The sequence below is a fragment of the Pituophis catenifer genome, unplaced genomic scaffold (genome assembly GCF_029215685.1).
Source record: "Pituophis catenifer annectens isolate HBS135680 unplaced genomic scaffold, rPitCat1.0.hap2 SCAF_17, whole genome shotgun sequence".
In the NCBI taxonomy this organism is placed as follows: domain Eukaryota; kingdom Metazoa; phylum Chordata; class Lepidosauria; order Squamata; family Colubridae; genus Pituophis; species Pituophis catenifer.
In genome coordinates, this window is record NW_027256897.1 from 10,911,488 (window position 1) to 10,932,826 (window position 21,339).

The 21,339-nt window shown below is 44.6% G+C and overlaps 1 protein-coding gene across 2 annotated transcripts in view; it reads right to left on the minus strand.

Moving 5' to 3' along the window:
• Window positions 1-4,194: 4,194 nt before the first annotated feature.
• Window positions 4,195-21,339, minus strand: part of GLE1 (GLE1 RNA export mediator) — a 31,674-nt gene continuing 14,529 nt past the window's right edge. For both annotated transcript variants that reach the window (XM_070955666.1, XM_070955665.1), the window contains exons 8-16: window positions 17,731-17,843; window positions 17,511-17,580; window positions 16,210-16,352; window positions 14,298-14,488; window positions 9,892-10,021; window positions 9,554-9,658; window positions 8,335-8,417; window positions 7,457-7,520; window positions 4,195-5,446 (exon numbers count right to left, since the gene is read on the minus strand). In XM_070955666.1, coding sequence (XP_070811767.1) covers window positions 5,378-5,446; window positions 7,457-7,520; window positions 8,335-8,417; window positions 9,554-9,658; window positions 9,892-10,021; window positions 14,298-14,488; window positions 16,210-16,352; window positions 17,511-17,580; window positions 17,731-17,843 — 968 coding nt within the window. In that variant the 3' untranslated portion in view covers window positions 4,195-5,377. The remainder of the gene's footprint in view (window positions 5,447-7,456; window positions 7,521-8,334; window positions 8,418-9,553; window positions 9,659-9,891; window positions 10,022-14,297; window positions 14,489-16,209; window positions 16,353-17,510; window positions 17,581-17,730; window positions 17,844-21,339) is intronic.

The following is a 21,339-nucleotide window of genomic DNA, read 5'->3' on the forward strand; positions in this document are numbered from 1 at the left end:
GCGGCGGAAAGACCCGAGGCTTCAAAGGAAATGCGAGCAGCCGAAGGCACCCGAACGGGGCCGGAAAGAGCCGAAAGCTTCAAGGGCAAATGTTCTGGTTTGTTGGTAATAACAGTACAGAGTGCGAATCGGTCGTTTCTACGCATGACGTCATTTTATTCTGTTGCACAGGCAGAATAATAAAAATTTAAGCCTCTTCAGATGTCTTCCACCCTGGCACTCTTTGCATGAGGGTGATGGATTTATTTATTTATTTATTTATTTATTTATTTATTTATTTATTTATTTATTTTTCATTCATTCATTCATTCATTCATTCATTCATTCATTCATTCAATTTCTATACCACCCTTCTCCCGAAGGACTCAGGGTGGTGAACAGTTAAAATAACATAAATATTTGATAAATATGATGCCATCCTACAGCATGTCTAAAATGCACCTTTGTGGGTGGGGTGCATTGAATTTTGCATGAATTCTTTTTCGGGGTGGGGTGGGGCACCTGTCTCCCCCCACCTATGTGAGCTGAAACCAACAGAAAAAATAAGATTTTTCCCCCCAGGTTTTCTGCACCCACTTCAATCCACGTCAGTAGGATCTCATTGGTGATTTAATTTAATTTCATTACTTTTCGGCACCCCGAGGTCCAGAAATAGCCTGCACCCCCCACCGTTTGATCCCAACGATTGTGCTTTTGATTAATCTCACACAGGTTTGATACTGAAATAAGGCCCTCGGATGCTCATTGGACTTTTAAATCTTTGCATGTACCAAGGATGCTGCGATGAATGCCCTAAAGTCTTATCCTCATGGCTGCATTTATCTCGGTTACAAGCCCTGGGGTTATTTTTTCCCCCCCTCTCCATCTTTTATCCTCTCAACAAGGCTAAATTGAGCTTGATCGCTGGACCAAAAACCATAAAACAAGTAGGAATTCAAAACCGATTCCTTCTCCTAAAGGCGAGCTATTTCAAATAGAAAAGGTTAGGGGTGGTTGGTCATTTAATTCTTCTTATTATATTTCTTTCTTTCTTTCTTTCTTTCTTTCTTTCTTTCTTTCTTTCTTTCTTTCTTTTTTCTTTCTTTCTTTCTTTCTTTCTTTCTTTCTTTCTTTCTTTCTTTCTCTCTCTCTCTCTCTCTCTCTCTCTCTCTCTCTCTCTCTCTCTCTCTCCCTTCCTTCCTTCCTTCCTTCCTTCCTTCCTTTCCTTCCTTTCTTTCTTTCTTGGTTCGATTTATATGCCGCCCTTTTCCAGAGACTCAGGGCGGCTTACAATGCGTTAAGCAATAGCCTTCATACTTTCGTATATACCTACTTAGTAGGGCTTTCGCCCCCCCCCCAAGCGGTGTTCTTTTTTATACAGAGTCAGCTTATTGCCCCCACAATCCGAGTCCTCATTTTACCTACCTCGAAAGGATGGAAGGCTGAGTCAACCTTGAGCCTGGTGAGATTTGAACTTGCAATAATTGCAGGCAGCTGGTGTTACTTAACAGTGCTTTAGTCTGCTGCGCCACCAAGGCTCTTACAATACTCTCAACTACAGCCTGTCAGGTTAGGGTTAAATGCAGGGGTGGGCTTCAAAAATTTTAGCAAGGGGTCCTCTGCCTGGTTGCTGGGTGGCTGTGGCCATGGTGGGCGTGGCCTAGTAGGCCTCCTGCACCACAGCCAGTGGGCGTCGTTTTTGCTCTCCCCAGGCTCCGGAGGCTTTTTTTGAGCCTCCGGGAGGGCGAAAATGGCCTCCCCAGGCTCCAGAGGCGCTTTGGAGGCCATAAATGTTCCCAAACTTCCAATAGGCCTGTTCTTCGCCCTCTCCGAGGCTCCACGCATTCCCTGCACTGCATCCAAAACAGGCCGCATGGGGACTCCTGGGAGGGGTGGAACGGGGCAGGGCCAGTCAGAAGTGGGATTTCGGGGATTCTCCAAACTGCACAGAATCTTAGCTAGAGGTTCTCCCAAACCTTAGTAAGAGCCTTGGTGGCGCAGCAGACTAAAGTGCTGTTAACTAGCACCAGCTGCCTGCAATTACTGCAAGTTCAAATCTCAACCAGGCTCAAGGTTGACTCAGCCTTCCATTCTTCTGAGGTAGGTAAAATGAGGACCCAGTTTGTGGGGGCAATAAGCTGACTTTGTATAAATATACAAAAGGATGAAGGCTATTGCTTAACACATTGTAAGCCGCCCTGAGTCTCCGGAGAAGGGCCGCATATAAATCAAATTAAAAACAAAAACAAAAAACCATGACATGGATGACTGAGAATCTCCAGACCTTCCTCTCCAAAATAAGCAGCTTTTTCTATCCAGTTCCTTCTCTTTCCCAACTGCAAGAGAAGGGCATTATTAACCAATACATCCATTGCTGATGCTCCCTATTTACACTAGCTGGACGCCCATGCTTTGCTACGAAACCGTGTTCGGACATGATAAATTAACACTTAAAGCCTGAAACTTAATGTAGAATGTGTAACTTGGTAGCATCAGGGCATGTTAATATAAGGCAACTGGCAGTTGGAACAGAGGGGGAGGAGTAGAATGTCCCAGCCCGTAGGCCGGATGAGTCATGTGCTGTCCAAGCCCACACCCGGTTTAGCGAAGGGGAGCACCAGAGCATGTTAATATAAGGCAACTGGCAGTTGGAACAGAGTTCTTTTTAGGTGGGGAGGGGGAGTAGAACGTCTAACTCCTTAGCATCAGTGTGTGTTAATTACTGTATATGAAATACTAATGATCGGATGGTCATTTCGAAAAATCCTTTCTTAGCGAGCATCTAGAAGCCAAGAGGAACATATGTGCCAAATTTCAAGTTTCTAGCTTGAAGTTACTGGTAGTTACTGTTCTGGAGATTTTGTGATGAGTGAGTGGTATTTGGCGTTTATATATATAGATATATTTTAAAAGAAAGGACAGGCTGCGGGGTTTTAAGCTGCAGCAACAGCAGCACCCACAGCCAGGAGACAACACTGGCATTGTCTGGAAGGAACCCAAATTATCGCAATTCAGATGAGGACGAGATGCCAACGGGATCCTTCCTTCTCCGCGTCCTGCATTTTGCTGGACACAAAGGTGGTTATTATTAATTTCCCATCCATCTTTGGATGCAGCAAAACGCTGAATAACGTCAATATCCCTTTGAGACACGAGAGGCCAAGGATTGCCGACTTTCATATTCTATGTAAGCTACTGACGCACTAAATTCATCGATTTGCAGAGGTCTGACAATACAATTTATTCCCAGAAACATGGGGTTTAAGAGCATACAAATCACTGCAAGGGTTTTGAAAGATCCGAGTCATTTCCCTCAAGTCTTTTATTATTTCCATTATGGTCTAAAGCAGGGAGCTTCAATCCCCCGGTCTGTGGACCGACACTGGGCCGCAGCATGCCAGCAACCGGACAGCGCTAACAATTAAGTGTTAATACCACTTTATAATGCCTTAGTAAAGCCACACTTGGAATACTGCATTCAGTTTTGGTTGCCACGATGTAAAAAAGATGAGAACAGAAGAGCAACAAGGAGGATTAGGGGACTGGAGGCTAAAACGTATGAAGAACGGCTGCAGGAACGGTTGAAGTCAAGGAGGAAACCAGATTCACTTAACAATTTAACAACCGTAGTGATTCGCTGGACAAAGGTGGCAAGGGAAGTCGTGAAATGGGGCGAACCTTTTCACTTTAGCAACGTAGATTTTTTTTTTTTCGTTGGTTTACGTTTTAAAAGTTATCAAATTTAAATTTAGATTTAAATGCATTTAAATCTACAACGTAGATTTTAATGTATGTTTTAAATGGATTTTGTCTTTTTATGTACAGAGAGCTTATGCACCAAAGACAAATTCCTTGGGTGTCCAATCACACTTGGCCAATGAAGAATTCTATTCAATTCTATTCCAACCCATCCCATCCCATCCTTCATTCTATTCTATTCTATTCTATTCTATTCTATTCTATTCTATTCTATTCTGTTGTTATGTTGTTGTTTTCTTTTTTCTTTTTTCTTTTCTGTTCTGTTCTGTTTTGTTCTGTTCTACTCTACTCTACTCTACTCTACTCTACTCTACTCTACTCTACTCTACTCTACATTTTGGGCTTAATTGGGATGAGGTCGTCTACCTGTATCAAGACTGCATTATGAGTTCCATCTTGAAAGTAAACTAGTAAGATAGAGACCAAAGCAAAAGCCATTAAAAAAATAACCTGAGATTAGAAATTCCGTGTCTTTACTTTGAAAACAAGCATGCGTATACATTGAAATAAGTTACTCGACGAAGTCTTTAAAATAAAGCTCATTTGAGCTTTCATGAATATTCAAGGCAGCTTCTTCCCAAGTTTTATTGTCTTTTATCACTGTAAAAATTATCACTGTAGCAAAATAAGACACACAAGGTCAACATTTCACGCTTGATTGAGCTGACACAATCGCTCTGTCGACTCGCAGATCTGCCACTCTGCCAGCAAGCTGGATCATGTCGTATGAAATATATATATATATATGTTACCTGATATACTTTACTGTTTAGCTTAGCACCCAATGCATAAAAATATAAATTCTTCTTCGTTTTCCACTGATCGCTTGCAAATAGCGAAAGCAGACATTCCACAGTTCAAGTATCGGCTTGGATCCAAGAGAGAGAGAAAACCATGGACTGATTTTAAAAGCAATTTCCCTTGATTTTATGAAAATGAAACAGCCAGCAGGGATCCTCTCCTTTTCTCAATCATGGTTCTATTTTGAGGGGGGAGTGGGGGGGAATCTTACTTAAATAAATGCAAAGCTGTCTAAAATCTTTTTTGTTAAAAAAAAGAATGAAGGCCACAAAATCAATTCATGTTCTTTCAGCATTGCTTGGATGAGCTCAAAAGGTTTTCCATTCTGCCTGCTTTTTAAAATTAAAGGCAGTCCACCAAGGATTTTGCTGCAAGGGACTGCAGCACTTTTATTAAGAATTAATCTCTCTTCCAATTCAATTGCAGGGTTTCAGACACTGATGGGGGGGGGGTTTGGGTTTTTATTGGTGCGCATTGAACTTCTGACGTTAATAAAACACAGGCGTCCCTCGAGGGCACTGAAACCAATTTGTTAATGTTGTGTTTAAGAGCGTGGGTATGACACAGCAGGAAAAACAAAAAGGACACACCCTTGTGCGACGATAGGAGTGCAAATCACGGCTGAATATCTTGAGAGACAAAGGTTGTTTTTGACCATCGGATAAAAGCTGACAAGCCATTTCCAGATTCTGTAGAGAATCCAAATCTTTTCTTCTTTTGTTTGGTTTTTAAAAAATGTCTCCCTGCAGACTTTTTTTTTTTATAACAACAACAAAAAAAAAACCCCGAAGCGAGCTATTCTTTCAACCTTCTGTAAAAGTGCAAGGAATCCGGAGCCTCACGATTTCCAAAAAGAAGGTGGCAAATATCCTTTGGGGAGAGGAATGTTTTTTCGTTGTAAGCATTCCTGGGAGAGAAGAAAAGGTTCTTTTAAAAAGGCAGAGGACGTTCAAACAGAGATGCGTAAACCCCGAGGACAATGCAAAACGCAGGGATGAGGGTGCAAAAACCTATTTTGCGCTGCGTGGGATGGGGGAAAGCGAGGCTAAGGGAGGTGGGCATTGATTCAGGGAATGGCCGGAGCAAATTGGACATACTCGGGAGAGAGAAGAGAGGGAACAGAGAGGACTGATTAAAAAAAAAAACAGCAAAGCAGAATGACGATGGAGACTAAGAAAGGCTCCACAGAGAAGGTGATTGTTGGTTGTGGGGAGGTGTGTGAAAGAGGGACCTGCTGCTACTCTGAAGGTCACATTCTTGATTTGAGGGGGTCCTTGGTGCTCTCTGAGCTTGGTTGTTTTCTTGCAGAAGTTGCATTCTGCTAACTAGGGAACAATTTCAGTGCTGGTAAGGGACACGGTGGCTCAGTGGCAAAGACGCTGAGCTTGTCGATCGAAAGGTCGGCAGCTCTGCGGTTCGAATCCCTGGTGCCGCGTAACAGGGGTGAGCTCCCGTGACTTGTCCCAGCTTCTGCCAACCTAGCAGTTCGAAAGCAGGTAAAAAATGCAAGTAGAAAAATAGGGGCCACCTTTGGTGGGAAGGGAAGAGCGTTCCGTGCGCCTTTGGCGTTGAGTCATGCTGGCCACATGACCACGGAGACGTCTTCGGACAGCGCTGGCTCTTCGGCTTTGAAACGGAGAAGAGCACCGCCCCCTAGAGTCGGGAACGACTAGCATGTATGTGCGAGGGGAACGTTTACCTTTAAAGAAGTAGGCTGGGGGTGGGGGCGTGGAAGAAGACTGTGGGGTCCTTAGTGTTCTCTGAGCTTGGTTGCTCTCTTGCAGATGTTTTATTACTCAAGCTAGGTAACATCATCATTACTAAAAGGGAGTGGGCTTTGTGGGGAGGAGGAGGAGGAGGAGGAGGAGGAGGAGGAGGAGGAGGAGGAGGAGGGCAGCAGCTGTGGGATCCTTAGTGTTGTCTGAGCTTGATGGTTTTTTTGCAGATGTTTCACGACCCAACAAAGGGACATTGTCACTGCTAGAAGCCAGTGGAGTTTGCAGGGAGGAGGAGGAGGAGGAATAAGAAGAAGGAGGAGGAGGAGGGAGGAGGGAGGAGGAAGGAAGGAAGGAGGAGGAGGAGGAATAAGGAGGAGGAGAGAGGAAGGAGGAAGAAGAAGGAAGGAAGGAAGGAAGGAAGGAAGGAAGGAAGGAAGGAAGGAAGGAAAGAAGGAAGGAAGCAGGAGGAGGAGGAATAAGAAGGAGGAGGAGGAGAGAGGAAGAAGGAAGAGGAAGGAAGGAAGGAGGAGGAGGAGGAGGAGGAGAGAGGAAGGAGGAGGAGGAGGAGGAGAGAGGAAGGAGGAAGAAGGAAGGAAGGAAGGAAGGAAGGGAGGAGGAGGAGGAATAAGGAGGAGGAGGAGGAGAGAGGAAGGAGGAGGAGGAAGGAAGGAAGGAAGCAGGAGGAGGAGGAGGAGGAATAAGAAGGAGGAGGAGGAGGAGGAGAGAGGAAGGAGGAAGAAGGAAGGAAGGGAGGAGGAGGAGGAATAAGGAGGAGGAGGAGGAGAGAGGAAGGAAGGAAGGAAGGAAGGAAGGAAGGAAGGAAGGAAGGAAGGAAGCAGGAGGAGGAGGAGGAGAAAAAGATGATGACGACAATGACTGTGGGGTCCTTAGTGCGCTCTGAGCTTGGTTGTTTCCTTGGAGACATTTCATGACCCAGCTAGGTAACCTCATCAGAGCTAGACTTTCTTGAATGGCACAGAAGCCTCATGTTAGTCGACAATACCCTTATTACAAAAGGAGGAGACTTTACAAGTTGTGTGCTCTGCAGCTTCCTAACAGTTGGGGGCAGCAGAGAGCTCCGAGTGCATAAAAGGCGGAGGAATTGGGGGCAACCCAAAAAGGGGGGATTAAAAGCAAGGGGCCAAACTCAGCCGTCCTTGCCTTAGCTTAACACCTCGCTTGAGAGAACATCAACTTACTTTTAAAAATTGCTTGAATCGTATGAGGGAGCCCATTTCCCCAGGGCTGGTAATTGATTCGATCCTGGAGGGAAGAGAAGAGGAGAGGGGTTAGGTCTGAATTCAAATATTCAAAGGTTGAACTCCTAATACTGGGCCTGGTGGCTCAGCAGACTAAAAGCATTGTGATTAACACCAGCTGCCTGCAATTACTGCAGGTTCGAATTTCGCCAGGCTCAAGGTCGACTCAGCCTTCCATCCTTTCTAAGGTAGGTAAAATGAGGACCCAGTTTGTGGGGGCAATAAGGTGAGTTTGTATAAAATATACAAAAGTATGAAGGCTATTGCTTAACGCGTTGTAAGCCGCCCTGAGTCTCCGGAGAAGGGCAGCATATAAATAAAATAATAAATAAAATAAAATAAAATAAAATAATAAAATAAAATAAAATAAAATAAAATAAAATAATAAAATAAAATAAAATAAATAAAATAATAAAATAAAATAAAATATAAAATAAAATAATAATAAATAATAATAAATAAAATAAAATAATAAAATAATAAAATAAAATAAAATAAAATAAAATAAAATAAAATAAAATAAAATAAAATAAAATAAAAATACTGTTGGGTCTTTGATTTTTGTCGAGTCCTCTGCCACCTTGGCCAATAATCGGGACTGAGAAGAATAACGAAGAGCTTTTGAGACTCACAACTCGTATCCCAGAGAGGATTCTCTGTCCCAGCTTATTCGAATATTTGGAATTGAGGGAGCAGGGAAGAAAGCAAACAAACGCACCAAAAAATGTTATGACTGTCTCTTCCTCAGAATCCGGAAAAAAAATGGAGAGAGAGAGAGAGAGAGTGTCTGTGTTTCAGACTGCCTCAAAATTCCATACCTGGGAAAATACTCTTCCTGGATCAGGAGGAGCATCTTCCAAAATTGCCCCTGGTACTGCTTCATGAGAGCGTTCCCACACACCTGAGGGACACAAAACGGAAGAATTTGATGGCATAGAAAAGGAGGGTACCATCTCCCTCAAACTTGATCCAAGATAAAGAGAGCACAGCAGCCATGTTAATTCATGTTAATGTTAATTCACTGGAGGTTTTTCAGTCACTTGTCTGAGATGGTATAGGGACATGGTGGCGAACGGAGCCATATTGGTGGCCACGCGAGTGTTGCTGTAGCTCGGCTCCAGCACGCATGCATGTGCTGGCCAGCTGATTTTCGGGCCTTCTGGGCCCACCGGAAGTTGGCAAATGGGCTGTTTCCGGCCTCCGGGAGGCCTCTGGGGGGTTGGGAAGGCTGTTTTCGCCCTCCCCAGGCTCCTAGAAAGCCTTTGGAGCCTGGGGAGGGCGAAAAATGGGCCTACAAGGTCTACCGTGCCACGCCAGAAACAGAAAGCTCAGCTTCCCGATGCGCATATACACGCTGGGGAACTGCAGTTCCGGTTTCTGGGGCTCCACCCCATGCGCACCCTCCTGTTTCGGCAGAAAAGGTTTGCCAACACTATTCTATTGTATTCTATTCTATTGTATTCTATTCTATTGTATTCTATTCTATTCTACTCTACTCTACTCTACTGTACTATCCTGCATTCTATTCTATTCTATTCTATTCTATTCTATTCTATTCTATTCTATTCGATCTTATCCTATCCTATCCTATCCCATTCTGCATTCTATGCTATGCTATGCTCTTCTATTCCATTCTCCATTCTATTCTATTCTATTCTATTCTATTCTATTCTATTCTATTCTATTCTATTCTATTCTATTCTATTCTACTCTACTATCCTGCATTCTATTCTATTCTATTCTATTCTATTCTATCCGATCTTATCCTATCCTATCCCATTCTGCATTCTATGCTATGCTATGCTATGCTATGCTACGCTACACTATGCTCTTCTATTCCATTCCATTCCATTCCATTCCATTCCATTCCATTCCATTCCATTCCATTCCATTCCATTCCATTCCATTCCATTCTATTCTGTTGTACTGTACTGTACTGTACTGTACTGTTTCTCTTCCCTTCTAATATGACAGCATAACTTCTTATGAGCTGGAAGCAGAAGGAAAAAGCCACAGCCAGACGGGAGCTCCACTTATCTCCAGGAAATCGAAGAGAATGGTTGCCGTCACATCTGCCAGAGGTTCCATGTTCAATATCTGTGCCACCCAACGCCAGGCGTGGTTTAATCCGTGTGGGTGAGTCTAATGGACAAAAAGAAAGATCAGCCCGCCGAATTACTCTATTTTAACAACAGCTACTTCGTTTTCAAACTCTCTTTCATAGGCGGCTTCCGTCCGAAGCAACCTTAACTGAGAGAATGAGATATTTTGAATAGATTCAGAGGCTGTTGGACAGGACGATGACACCCGCCGCAGGGAAGGTGATGGAGGCCTCCAAAAGATCAGCCATGACAGGTGACACCCCCCCCACTTACCCCTTGCTTATCTCGATAAGGCCACTGAAGCTGCAGGATGGCCGCGTAGAGTCGGATCATTCCAGACATCCGCTTCAGAAAGTTATCTTGCGGCTCAACTTTCCCATCCTTCACTTGGTAGCCGAGTATCCTAAAGAAGATGTGGAGATGCTTACCAGCATGCCCAACAGGGAGATCTACTGGATCCCTGGGGTCCCAACTTAACACGGGTGGGAGGGGCAGCTCGTAACTCAACATCCAGCTTTTGCTCAGCCCTGGATCAAATCTGGATGGTGAGTGCTGAAGGCCAAATCTCTCAGCTCTCCCAATGCAAAGCCTCCCAAATTCTCGGCAGCCAGTGCTTCTGGATGGTCCTTGAATGATGACCAAGACCCAAATTTATCTTGCTAAGGAGACAGCGGAGTTCCGCCCCGTTATAGCGCCTTTCTGGCCACAGTTGTTAAGTTAGTAACACAGTTAATTTTAAAAAGATAATACACCAACGGAGGAAGAATTGATAAAAGAAAATTTTAGATTGTGCCGAGATGGACAAATTAACAAAGGAAATTAAAGAAAAGGAAGATACAGAATACTATGCAGTATCGAACAAATGGTACAACGGGCTGGAGATTAGGAATAGTGGACCAAAATGATTGGGGGAAAATTTCAAACGGAAAGTGTTTGTAGGATAATGTATAAAATTAATATTATGTGCGAAGGAAGTTATAGAGTATTACGGGATAATGGGACAGGAAGGATATAGATATTATAAGGAGAATTAGGGGGAAATGTAAGCAATAGATTACCATTACGACACTATTGTAAAAAGGGAATATATGTTTTATGTTTGTCATATTGTGTTGTTTTATAAATAAATAAGGAAAGCTTTCCTCGCACAAGCATGAGATGTGGGTGTGGCTTACTGATGATGGCTAATGAGCCAGAAATAGATCTCTATAAGTCTCTCACTAGGCAGCATAGGGCAGCATAGGGCAGCATAGGGCCTGCTGGCTGCCAGAAGAAAAAAGCCCAGAATCGAGAGGATGTGACTCCACTGAGCTAGGGCTGTAGCAGAAGACATCCGAGATCTGAATGAATGAAATAACCTTATTAAATACTTTGTTCTTTACATACAGTAGTTTATACACTGCTCAAACAACTAAGGGGTACACAAAACTACTGTATGTAACGAACAAAGTATTTAATAAAGTTATTTCATTCATTCAGATCTCGGATGTCTTCTGCTTGTGTTCCCTTTATTTTTTTGAGCAGTGTATATATATAAAAGTTAATTTTAATTTAATTTAATTTTAACCTTTATTGTGAGAGGACAACATGTGCACTATGAGATTGGCTGAGCCTCCCTTCGTGCACCCCCCCACCCCAACACAAGGTCGCAAAAGGTGATCACATCACCTGTTGTGGCCCACCGGCGACTAGCAGAGTCGGGCAGTGAGGAGGTTGGGGAGGAATATGGGCCAGTCCTGGGGGCTGGGGAAAGCTCAGGCGAGGATTTGGAGTCGGAGGCAGAGAGGGAATTAGACAGCAGTGAGGCAGAGGAACAGCTGGAGCCTGTTCCCAGTGTGTGTGTGCGCAGAGCTGCCAGAGGACAAGAACAACTCAGAAAGCAGGGTCGACTAGGCTTCCCGATATAGTAAAAAGCACAGAATTAGTCCCAAAAAACCCCTTTTTTAATTTTAATGGCTGTGAATTCCTTTAATTCACAGCATGTTCTGAATCACCAAGAGTTTATAGATAGTCCAACAGAAGTCTGCCACAGTCCTTCGGATAAGGCTGGTAAACATCCACCCTTATCTTCTTTGACACGCTGCCAAAGACCTAATTGGCAATTATCTTGGCAAGGCCACACAGAAACAGAGTCAAAAACGGAGCTTCAAAGAACAAACCGACACCGTCCATAACGTTGCTTCCTACAAAGGCCCACGTGCCTTTGCTCTTCCTTTATGTCTTATGGGAGGTGCTAATCATCTCCAAGCCTTGCTCCCGATTCGTCCCTTTTGTTTCAACTATTCTTGCCTTCTGGCAGCTCTGCGCATGCACACACTAGGAACAGGCTCTCCGTTGTGACCCCGACTCCCGAGCCTGTCCTAACAGAGGAAGAGGACTCAGAAGGTGATGGGGAGGAACTGATAAGGCCTCCCTCTCCAGACCCTCCTCTCTGGCAATGCCTCAGGTTCCATCCGAAGGCCAAGAGGAACAGCTTGGATATGCCAGGAGGAAAGTGTATCGGAACAACAACAGATAGGGAGCGAAGATGATGAATCCTGATCCCAGGCAGCGTCGGAGGGAGAAGCGTGCGCAGCAATGAAAGAGGCGTGGGAGGGCCAGAGATTGAGCTGAGTCACTGAGCCACACCCCACAAGGAATAAAAGTGGGTGTGATTGCTCTTCAGGCTTTGTGACGGTCAAAGTTAAAAACCTGAGAGTCACATCGCGTTACCTGAAATCTGGCTTGTGCATATTTAGATTGGACCTTGGCTAACTCTTGCTTCGTGGATTACTTTTTGCTACTTAACCGGACTGAGGATAAATTCTCTCTTCCTTATTGTGAGTGAAAACTGACTTGGCAGGCATTACGCAGTTTATTGCCAAAACTCTTATCTGCAAGGGTTTCTAGTCTGATTGCTTAATAAAATCTTGGCAAGCATGCCTGGTTGTGTGTTTGCCTGTGTGGGGAAGGGGGACAGAATACTCCCCCTGTTCCTCTGCCTCTCTGATGTCCAACTCTGGAGGCTCTGGAGTCCGCACGTAACTCCCAGATGGCCCTGGCTCCATCTCTGCCTCTGATGCAGAGCCCTTGTCTGAGCCTTCCCCAGACTCCAGGACTGGCCCATGGTCCTCCCCAGCCTCCTCACTGTCCGACTCCGCTGCCAGCTCTGCTGCCAGCTCTGCAGGCTGCTGGCGGACCACAACAGTAAAGCCACACCTTGGAGGTGATTGGCCCCTCCCACAGGAAACAAAAGAGGAGCAAACGGGGAGTGGGCTTTTGCAGGAAACCATTCATTCCGTGACTCTGAGAGACTCTGTACCAAGTTTTGCCTTGTACTGCGTTTGGAAACTAGTTACTTGGCAGCTTTCCAAGCGAGATAAGGTCTGTGGTGATAAATATTCCTTTGAAAAAACTGTTTGGACAGGCCTTGCTGACTGTGAATGAAAGGAATTCACAGTTGTGTAAATAAAACAGGTTCTGCCAGGACCAAAACTCTGCTTCCTGCTTTTTAAGGGAGCCTAGGTCAGAACAAACTGGTCAGTCCTAGAGGAGATCTTTAGAAGGCCAGATCCTGAAGATGAAACTCAAATGCTTTGGCCACCTAATGAGAAGGAAGGAAGGACTCCCTGGAAAAGAGCCTCATGCTGGGAACGATGGCGGGTAAAAGAAGAAGGGGACGGCAGAGAAGGAGGTGGCTGGATGGAGTCACTGAAGCAGTCAGCGTGAGCTTCAATGGACTCCAGAGGATGGTAGAGGACAGGAAGGCCTGGAGGAACGTGGTCCATGGAGTCTCGATGGGTTAGACACGACTTCGCAACTAACAACAGGTCAGAACATCACCCCGGGACATTGCGACTGTCATAAATATGAATTACCGTATTTTTCGGAGTATAAGATGCACCAGACTATAAGACGCACCTACCTTTTTTGGTGAGGAAAAGAAGAAAAAGAAATCTCCTTCTGCCTCTGAGCAATTTTGCCTTGTTGCAGCAACAGCCTACTTTACTTTCATTTTCATTTTCAGCATAGCTTGATTAGCACCAGGGGAAAAAAAAAAATCTGCTCCAGCAATTTACCTCTTTGGAGCCAGCAGCAGAGCCCTGTGCAAAACAGCTGAGAGTCGGGAGGCCGATCCAATCAACTTGTGCTAATTAGGCTGTGCTGAAGCTGAAAGGAGCTGTTTTTTCTTGCTGTTTGCTTGTAAGGAGGTAACTGCTGGGAGGCAGAGGCCAAAGGGTGGGGGCCAGTGGGCAGGCGGGGCTACATTTGGTGTATAAGACGCACCTAAATTCCCCCCCCCCCTTTTAGCGGGGAAAAAGGTGAATCTTATACTCCGAAAAATACGGTAGTTGACAAGCATCTGAATTGTGATCACGTGTCCATAGGGATGCTGGTGAGGGTCATAAGTGAATCTGGATTCCCGCTTGGCTTTGTTTGTTAGGAGGTTGCTAAAAGAGGATCACAGGACCTCGGGGTGCTGTGACCATCATAAACACAAGCCATTTGCCAAGCGTCTTTAATCTGGATCGCGTCACCGCAGGGGAGGCTGCAGCAACGGTCAGGTGCAAACTGGCCGTTTTAAGTCACTTTTCGGAACTTCGAACGGTCGTTAAATGAACTGTCGCCATTTTAGGCCCGCCGGCGCAGTCTCAACTCAGCTTCCCAACCGCCCATCAGGCTCAACCGAGTGGAATCACCTCTGATATTCTTCCAGGGGGGTGCCTTCCTTCATTGCAGGGTAGAAGGGCACGGCGTAAGGGCACTTTCTGTGCAAGTGAGCCAAGGTGAGGGTGCCCACTTTGGGGTGCAGCTCCCAGATGCCAGACGCCACCACGGCAATGGGGAACGCCGCTTCGTGGTGAGAGGCCACCTCTTCTTCGCCTTGTTTCTGGAAGAAAAAAAAAATATCCCCCCAAATATACCGTATTTTTCAGAGTATAAGATGCACCTACCTTTTTTTGGTGAGGAAAAGAAGAAATTTTGCCTTGTTGCAGCAAACAGCAAGCTTTACTTTCAGTTTCGTTTTCAACATAACTTGATTAGCACAAGGAGGAAAAAAAAATCTGCTCCAGCAATTTACCTCTTTGCAGCAAGCAGCAGAGCCCTGCACAAAACAGCTGATAGCAAATCAGCTGAGAGTCGGGAGGCCGATCCAATCAACTTGTGCTAAGTAGGCTGTGCTGAAGCTGAAATGGGCTGTTTCTTCTTGCTGCTTGCTGCAAGGAGGTAAATTGCTGGGAGGCAGAGGCCAAAGGGTGGGGGCCAGTGGGTGGGCGGGGCTACATTCGGTGTATAAGACACACCCAAATTTTCACCCCCTTTCAGGGGGGAAAAAGGTGCATTTTATACTCGGAAAAATATGGTAGATCTTTTGGTCTGCGCTAAGTGCTCCAAAGAAGAAAAGTTTGCCCATCACCCTCACCAAACATGGGTTCAACGTCGTTTTTAAATCCTGTCTTATGCACAAGGGCGGTGTATAAAACCCTGCTTGTGTGCGAATTTTAATGCCAAGCTCCTTTATCCCCCCCTCCAGTTTGAATTATTCAGATTTCCTTCCTTCTATTTAATGAATTATTTATTGATATCATGGTGGTGCAGTGGTTAGAATGCAGTATTGCAGGCTGATTCTGCCCACTGCCAGCAGTTCGATCCCAACCGGCTCAAGGTTGACTCAGCCTTCCATCTTTCTCAGGTCGGTCAAATGAGGACCCAGATTATTGGGGGCCCTAGGTTGACTCTGTAAACCACTTAGAGAGGGTTGTAAAGCACTGTGAAGCGGTATATAAGTCTAAGTGCTGTCTGTCTGTCTGTCTGTCTGTCTGTCTGTCTGTCTGTCTATCTATCTATCTATCTATCTATCTATCTATCTGCCGTGGTGGTTACAGACAAACTCTGCCCACTGCCACCAGTTCGATCCTGACCGGTTCAAGGTTGACTCAGCCTTCCATCCTTCTGAGTCAGTAAAATGAGGACCCAGATTGTTGGGGGCCATAGGCCAACTCTAAACCGGTTAGAGGGGGTTGTGAAGTGGTATATAAGTCTAACTCAGGAGTGAAATGCTCCCGGTTTGGACCGGATCGCTTGATTTGGTAACGATGGTGGCAGGTGGTTCAGAGAACCGGTAGCAAAAATCCCTGCCCCCCTCCTCCATGCCCAGCTGAGCCGCACAATCATCAGAGGCTTTTTTTTTAATTTTAAAAGCATTTTTTCTACAGCCTCTTCCGCCGAAAAAATGCTTTTAAAAGCCTCTGACGATCCCAGCTGAGTTGCCTGATCGTCAGAGGCTTTTAAAAGCATTTTTTTTTACAACCTCTTCGGCTGAAGAGATTGTAGAAAAAATGGTTTTAAAAGTTAAAAAAAAAAAAGTTGGCCACACCCACCCGGTCACATTACCCCCACCCCACCAAGCCACACAAACAGAACCAGTAGTAACAAATTTTACATTTCACCACTGGTCTAACTGGTATGGCTATTTGTCAAGGCAGTTTGAAAGGAGCCCCTGAGGTAAATGACAATTTAAAGCACCACCTTGCAGAGATAAGTTTTTGATCTGGAGAAGGGAATATGAGGGGGGGGGGGGCAGACCTTTTGCCGATACGACCTTCTTACCACAAACTTTTCAGCCAGTTTGAAATAAACAAACTCCAGGCCTTCGGGGTGCTGCGTGACGGATATTTTATGGCCCCCACACTGCACGTATTTTCCAGACAGGAGGCTGTTGATCTTTTCAAAGATCTCCTTCAGTTGAGAACCTGTGAAGACCAGCAGAAGAAAAAAAAAAGATAGCAATGAGGAAAGCAGCTAGCGCATGATGCCAGGTTTTTGATGCGTTCGAAATAAGTGACGTTTTTATAGCCAAACGCTATAGCCAAATATTTAGTATTATAGCTAAATCAAGCAGCGGAGCAAAGAAAGTGGGTTTTGGTGTTATATCTGATATATATATTCATCAAGGTCAGACAAGTGTTCTCTTACCATTTTCTTGCTTATTTTAATTTTTATTTCTAGTCTAACTTTTTACAGTTAGGTTTTTGGTAGGCTGGGTTAGCGTTTCTTTTTGCATGAAGACTGATGCAAAGAATGAACATCTGCAATCTGTTATTCCCTTGTCGTCTTCTCTCTTTAGTGGACCAACTGTTTCCTTGACTTTTTTCTTGCTGTTTATATATTGAAAGAAACTTTTTTATTATTATTAACTTTGACTTTTGTTGCAAGGCTTTGTTTATTCTGAGCCTTTGCTTTCCTGACTTCATCTTTGCAGATTCGGGCTATCTGCTGATATTTTGCCTTAAGTTATGTCTCCCTCTTTCCATTTTTTTTGTACTTATCCTTTTTTTTTTTTTTAATCTTTCAGTTTATCAGAGAGTTTTTTGTGCAACCATGTTGGTTTCTTCTTGGATTTCTTGTTTTTCTTTTTCAGTGGTATTGTGTTGGGCCTGGGCTTTTATGATCATATTTTTCAGTGCTTCCCACGTTTTCTTGAGTTGCTTTCCCCTTTAGGATTTTTATCCTAAATTCCTTTAGGAATTTTTTCTTAGGCTTTGGGTTTGTTGAAATTGGCTCTTTTAAAGTTTAAGACACGGATTGGTGTTTGCATTATATCGCATTCCAATATGACATAATCACTCTCAACCAAGGTTCCGGCTACTTCAACTCCCTCTATCACGTCTTCTCTATTAGTAAAAAAAAAAAGTCCAGTGTAGCTTTTCCTCTGGTTCCCTCCTCTACCTTTTGAATGACAAAATTGTCAGCTAGGTTGGTTAGGAATCTATTTGATCTCCCACCCGCTGCAGAGTTTCTCTCCCAGTTGATATCAGGATTGATAAACAGTTGAATAGTAATTAGCAGTTGATAAACCGCTAATATTGGGATCAGAAACGTTACAAGGAATAAACAGAGCTAGGGCTCACCTGCAATGGTAGAAATCTGGCTAACAGGGATGGTGGCAGCTTTCTGCAATTCCATTTTGATTTTTTTCTCCTGAGAAAGAGGAAAACATTCAGAAGCTGAGCTTAGCGCAGTATTCCAAAGTTTTGTGCTTTTGTACAAGTGCTGGCTGGGGAATTCCGGGAGTTCCACAAGCCTTAAAAGTCGCCAAGGTTGGATACGCCTGCTCTAGGAGATTCTTACCTGCGTGTCTTTGCTGTTGGCCAAGCGACTGAAGGAAGCCACACACTGCTCAGATTCTTTCTGCAGCTCTTGGTACCACTTCATGATGGACGGGTCTGCCTTTACCTGAAGCCCTAGAGACATGATAGCAAAGCAGATATGAGCACTGGAAACTAGTACAGGTACCCGTGATTCCCCGAAAATAAGACCCCGTCTTAAAATTTGTTTTGCCACCAAAAAAAAAGGCATCAGGTCTTATTTTCGGGAAGGGGGGGGATGTCGTCCACGGAGTCTCCACTGTGGAATAAGATCATATGCTGCCCCATCTGGCTGAAAAATCTACCATTAACCCCAGAACACCCCTCCAAGCAGTCGTAAAATGTAACTTCGGATCACTTTTCACACTTGCGATCCTTACAGCATCCCTATGGACAACTGATCAGAATTCGGATGCTTGGCAACGGATTTATATTTATGACGGTCGCAGTGTCTCCCAGGGTGATGTGATTCCCCTTTTGCGACCTTCTGACAAGCAAAGTCAACGAGGAAGCCGGATTCGATTAACAACTTAACAACTGCAATGATTCACTTAACAACTCTGGCAGGAAAGGTCAGAAAAGGGAGAAAAATTCACAGTAAAGGTCTCGCTTAGCAACATAAATTTTGGGCTCAAAAATGTTGTGGTGGTAAATCAAGGCTAACACAATTAGCAGCAACCAGCAGGACAGAAAGATGGAGCTGTGATTATATTACATTTTTTAAATAATTTCAACGATTTTAAGGACAAAGGAAAAGGAGTCTGTTGGATTTTATCTAGAAGGACTGAAGCTTTAACACTTCAGCCCACCAAATATATATTATTTATTTTATTAGTCATATTTCTGCGCTGCCCACTCTCCGAGGACTCTGGGCGGCTTACACCAAAGACAGTATACTAAATAGCATATTGCCCCCCAACAATCTGGGTCCTCATTTTACCCACCTCGGAAGGATGGAAGGCTGAGTCAACCTTGAGCCGGTGAGATTTGATCCGCTGATCTGTTGAACTAGCAGTCAGCTGAAGTAGTTGCAGTACTGCACTCTAACCACTGCGCCACCTCGGCTCTATTATTATTATGGCTACTTAGAATGAATGAGAGCTGGAAGGGACCTTGGAGGTCTTCTAGTCCAGCCCCATCTCAAGCAGGAGAACCTATACCCGTGATGGTGAACCCATGGCATGCATGTCAGAGATGGCACGCAGAGCCCTCTCTGCTGGCACGCGTTGCCGTCACCCCAGGTCAGATCTCCGTGGCGTTTCTTTCGTGAGCTTCTGTTTCCCTGCAAACGATGAAACAGAAGCTCACAAAAGAAAAAGATCTTACCTCTTGCTGTGCTGCCGGTGTTGGGAGGCCCAGTCTCCCGCCGGCCAGCTGGTCTTCGGGTCTCTGGGGCGCATTCTCGCACCTGTGCATGCGCACTCGCACACACACACACCTTTTAATTTGGGCATGCACGCGGGCGGTTTGGGCACTCGGTGCCTAAAAGGTTCGCCATCACTGACTGTTGTGGCCCATCAGTGGCCTGTGTGGATTGTAGCTGATTCGGACAGCAAGGAGGCTGGTGTGGTGCTGCGCTAGCAGCCTGTGCAGCTGGCACTCGAGTCGGACAGTGAGGAGGCTGGAGAAGATGTGGTGCCAGAGGCAGGGATTCAGCCAGGGCCTTCAGAACCTCCCATAAGTGAAGAGGAAGAAGAGGAGGACCCTCTTCTCGATGCACGGGCGCACAGAGCTGCCAAAAGGCAGGAGTGGCTCCTCAAGAGGAGGTCTCCTCGAGAGTAAGGCTTGGGGCTAATTGGCCACTCCTCTAGCCTATTTAAGGAGGAATGCCGATTGCAGCAAGCTGTAGGGAACAACTTTAGTTCGCTCTCCTTCACGTCTGGATTCTCTGCAAAATTGCTTCTGGGCTTTCTCTAGTAAGACCGTGATTATCTTATCTTAGAATGCTTGTAGGCTGTTAAGGAAGTTTATTAACAGCCTTTGGTTGAAAAAGACTGAGTTATTTGAGTAAAATAAGCTTTGTATAGTTTTTGTGTGTGCTGCGTTCTTTGGGGTCCATAGCTGGAGCAGAACACTGACCTATACTATTTCTTAACCTTCATCCCCCATCTTTTCTATGGGATCATAAGGCAGAGCACAGGGTCTCCCCAGGGGTGGGCTGCTGCCGATTCGCTCAAGCCAATAGTTCCGAGCACTGGCTGGCCCCACCCACCTGGCCCAATGCTATTGGGTCCTAGATATCTCACTTTCCAGCTTGCTCGCCCCGATCCGCAGCCCAGCTGATTTGCGCGCCTCTCCCATTCTACTAACCGTGGCTGATCTACGAGGTGGGCCGGAAGCCGCCCCCATCGAAAAAGGCTTGTTTTAGGTGTTGCGCGCCAAGTGCAAAACATGTATGTGTGTAGCGCCCATGTGTGAAGTGGGCACGCGCGCACGCTCACATTTGTGCAGCCCACCTCTGGGTCTCTCCTATGTTTTAAGAGAGGAATATATCTTTAAAAAAGTAAAAAAAAAAAAAAAAGAACGTATGTGGGACGAAGCCACCACACTGTTTGGATTTAAGAACCGTTTGAGCAAGAGGGAAGATTTCTCTGCTTGTATGAAATTTGAAGCTTGGAGAGGAAATAAAAGCCTGCCTCTACGGAGGTTCTCAGCCATCCTGGTCACAGTTGTCCCAAAGGTGTTTTTTTTTTTTTCCCAAGAGGCAACTGGGCTTTCTTGTTTTTTCTTTGAAGACGTTTCGCTTCTCATCCAAGAAGCTTCTTCTGCTCTGACTGGATGACTAAATCCTTCCATTCCCCACCATCCAGCCAGAGTTGAAGAAGCTTCTTGGATGAGAAGCGAAACGTCTTCAAAGAAAAACAAGAAACTCCAGTTGCCTCTTGAAAAAGCACCTTTGGGACAAATAAAACCATAGGAAATATCTATATCTCCATCTCTCCATCCATCTCTCTCTCTCTCTATCTAATCTCAGTATCTATCTATCTATCATCTCTATGTATCTAATCTCTTTCTCTGTCTATCTAATCTCTCTCTCTCTCATCTATCATATCTATGTATGTATCTAATCTCTCTGTATCTAATATCTCTCTCTCTCATCTATCTATCATATCTCTGTGTCTATCTATTTTTATCTCTCTCTGTATCTAATCTCTCTGTCTACCTACCTACCTACAAACAACTCTTAAATACTTCCATCTCTCTCTATCATCTATCTATCTGTCTGTCTGTCTATCTACAGTATCTTTCATCTATCTACAATATCTTTGTTTGTTTGTTTGTATGTATGTATGTATGTATGTATCCATCCATCTATCATATTTCTCAGTGTCTATCTATCTTTATCATCTCTCTCTCTGTGTGTATCTAATCTTTCTCTGTCTCTCTGTCTGTCTGTCTATCTACCTACCAACAACTCTTAAATACTTCCATCTCTCTCTCTCTCTCTTATCTATCTATCTACAGTATCTTTCATCTATCTACAATATCATTTTGTATGTATGTATGTATGTATGTATGTATGTATGTATGTATGTATCTATCTATCTATCTATCTATCTATCTATCTATCTATCTATCTATCTATCTATCT